Source organism: Chrysochloris asiatica, unplaced genomic scaffold (genome assembly GCF_000296735.1).
Source record: "Chrysochloris asiatica unplaced genomic scaffold, ChrAsi1.0 scaffold00011, whole genome shotgun sequence".
NCBI classification, from domain to species: Eukaryota; Metazoa; Chordata; class Mammalia; order Afrosoricida; family Chrysochloridae; genus Chrysochloris; species Chrysochloris asiatica.
Genome location: NW_006408529.1, coordinates 36,933,738 through 36,936,258, shown reverse-complemented (window position 1 = coordinate 36,936,258; position 2,521 = coordinate 36,933,738). Strand labels below are relative to the sequence as shown.

At 41.6% G+C, this 2,521-nt stretch overlaps 1 protein-coding gene across 1 annotated transcript in view; it reads left to right on the top strand.

Annotated features, from left to right (window-relative positions):
• LOC102828475 (general transcription factor IIE subunit 2-like) overlaps positions 1 to 2,521 on the top strand; it is a 129,157-nt gene that overhangs the window by 18,390 nt on the left and 108,246 nt on the right. The window contains exon 3 of the mRNA XM_006834522.1: positions 1,760 to 1,897. Within this exon, the coding sequence (XP_006834585.1) occupies positions 1,760 to 1,897 (138 nt within the window). The remainder of the gene's footprint in view (positions 1 to 1,759; positions 1,898 to 2,521) is intronic.

Genomic DNA, 2,521 nt, shown 5'->3' with positions numbered 1-2,521 from the left:
TCAGAGGTAGTCAATGGACTATGGTTGAACTCAGCCCATTTCTTCATTGCTGCCTTTCCCTTTCTTCCACTCACCAGTAGACCAATGTGGTCGCCAGCAAGCTTACATGCCTGTTCATGTGTTCCCTTTGAGTTTCAGTCTTAGATGGGAGTTTGTCCTGAAGGAACCTAATTGTTTGCCTTGATGGCTTCCTGGTGAACCGCTTGCTTATTCTTTTTTTTTTGTTGTTGTTCTCAAGTAACTGCAAGGTATTTATTAATGGACCCAAGGGAGTTAACTTCATATCCTAGCTTGCACATCTCAAAGTTAAATAATTGCCTTGTTTCCTTCACATAATGCTGAATTTGTGTTTTGGTGTAGTTAAATGAGGTGGTTTTTGGTGTAGTTAAATTGAGGTGGTTCCGACCTTATATAGGGTTTCTGAGGAGCAGCTGTTGAACTTGAATTACCTACCTTATGGTTCAAACAAACTTTATGGGCCAGCACAGTAACCCACAGCATCTCACTAGGACCCTCAGTGTAAATAGCACTGTGGATGTTTTATCAAATCTAGGATTCTACATATCCCAGAAATGGAGAAAAGCTTTCACCTTTGATGATACCATGAAGTTGACAACACAACTCTGTTTAGGTTGATAACTCAGACTTGTTTCATTTGAAAGTTCTCTCTTGCAGTGTTTCTTCTAAAAATAGTGGCATTTAAAACTTTTTCTTTTCAAAACCTGTATTACATGAATAGATGTAATATAAAAATGTGGACTCTAATTGACCCCATTATTTTTATGCAGAAAACGATCAGGACAAAAGGTTAGGACAGTCTCCTCCTATCGTACAAATGTCCAAGCAAAATCCATCTTATTTAAGAAAGTTGGTCTGAATTTACCTTTGTTAAACTCTAAAAACAAGGAAAACAAAAACTCTAACGATTTGAGGCTATCAGAGCATTGCATCACCCCAATAAAACTGTAGGTTTTAGCACATGCACTAAAGTGTACAGAAAGAGTTAATTTCAATGCTCCTTTTAAAGAATTTATTTTATACCTATTATACCACACAGTATGCCATTTTTAAACACTGACTTGTAACTTCCTGGTAAGATTCTTAAAGCAAAAACAAAAGCATTTACCTCATTAGAAACAAGATTCACTATTCACTTATTGTCTTCAAATATTATTGCACTTTTACTTTCATAATTGGACAATGCATTCATGACACAATCTGCAGACAACTACTATTTTAACAGACAAGGAACACTTTTAAGTAGACATGTCTGTCCTAAACTGTTTATTAGGCATGAATTTTACAAACATTACTTATATTAATGGTAACGGTCGAGCTGGAGAGTGTTGCGTCTTCTCCAAGCAGCTCGTCGAGAACCACCAATAGTGTGGGGGAACTTGTGGCCCTTTTCCAGGTTACCACTCTTGTGGCCTGCAGATGTCAAACCATGCATCGCCCTGTGATTGTGAACTGGCTTTCTTCTGATAGCTTTATGGAATGGATTAATGAAGATAACATCAAAATTTGTATGTGGAATCTTCACCAACCCAGTAAGAATTCAGGACTCTTAGGGGCCCCACAGTGGCGTCCAGCTCACTCCTCAGCCACAGACTGAAGGCTTCTAGCAAACTTCAGATGGTTAACACCATGATGGACAGGCTTGCCATAGGTTGCACCTTTATGCACTGGGTGTTTGCGGCCACCTCTGCGCACACAAATCTGATAGATGACAGTAACCTTGCTTGGCCTTGTATCCCAGCCTATGCGCCTTATCTGGCTGGGTGGGATGGGGGACCCTGTGCAGCGCAGAGAACTGGCGGTACTGCCAACAGCGGACCCGCAGAAGAAATCGCATCACATCGGACTGCTTCTTCCTCCAGAGGTCCGGGATGTACTTGTAAGCACCCATCTCGGCTTACCCTGATGGCTGCCGCCAGACGGAAAAGCTTGCTTATTCTTGTACTAGCCAGTCATGCTGGCATTTTTGTTTTGGGTTTTTCCTGATGATCTTTCTTTGAAGATGTATCTTCGGTTGCTCTGGCTGGTCCAGGCTGGTCTGCTTGTCCTTGCAAGTGGGGATGTCCCACGTCATAAGGTTCTGCAAGGGACTCAGAATTCCACCTAAGGTCCTATACTCTGCAAAGGCTTTGCATGAGGCCTATTTCACTGAGCAAGTTCTAGAACCCCTTTTAGGTATTCCAATCAGTTATAGGCTGAAGGTGGGCTTACAAGTTTTCTCTATTCATGTTTCCCAACATTCCTTTCTATCCCACTCAAGTGTCTATTTTACAGTAGTAAGGAAGGGAAACCAATATTAATAAGACACTCAAGCATTTTAGTATTATTTCCCCTTTTCAAACTATGCAGATCCCTGTATCACAGAGCCCTGTTATTCCAAGGTTGAGCATGCATCACTATTTACCTCTGTCCCACTTAGGCCATGCAAACCTGTCTCAGTATTCCACTATCTATCATGTTGTTCCGCCTCCTCCCCCTTCTTGTATTGCCCTCCCCAACACCC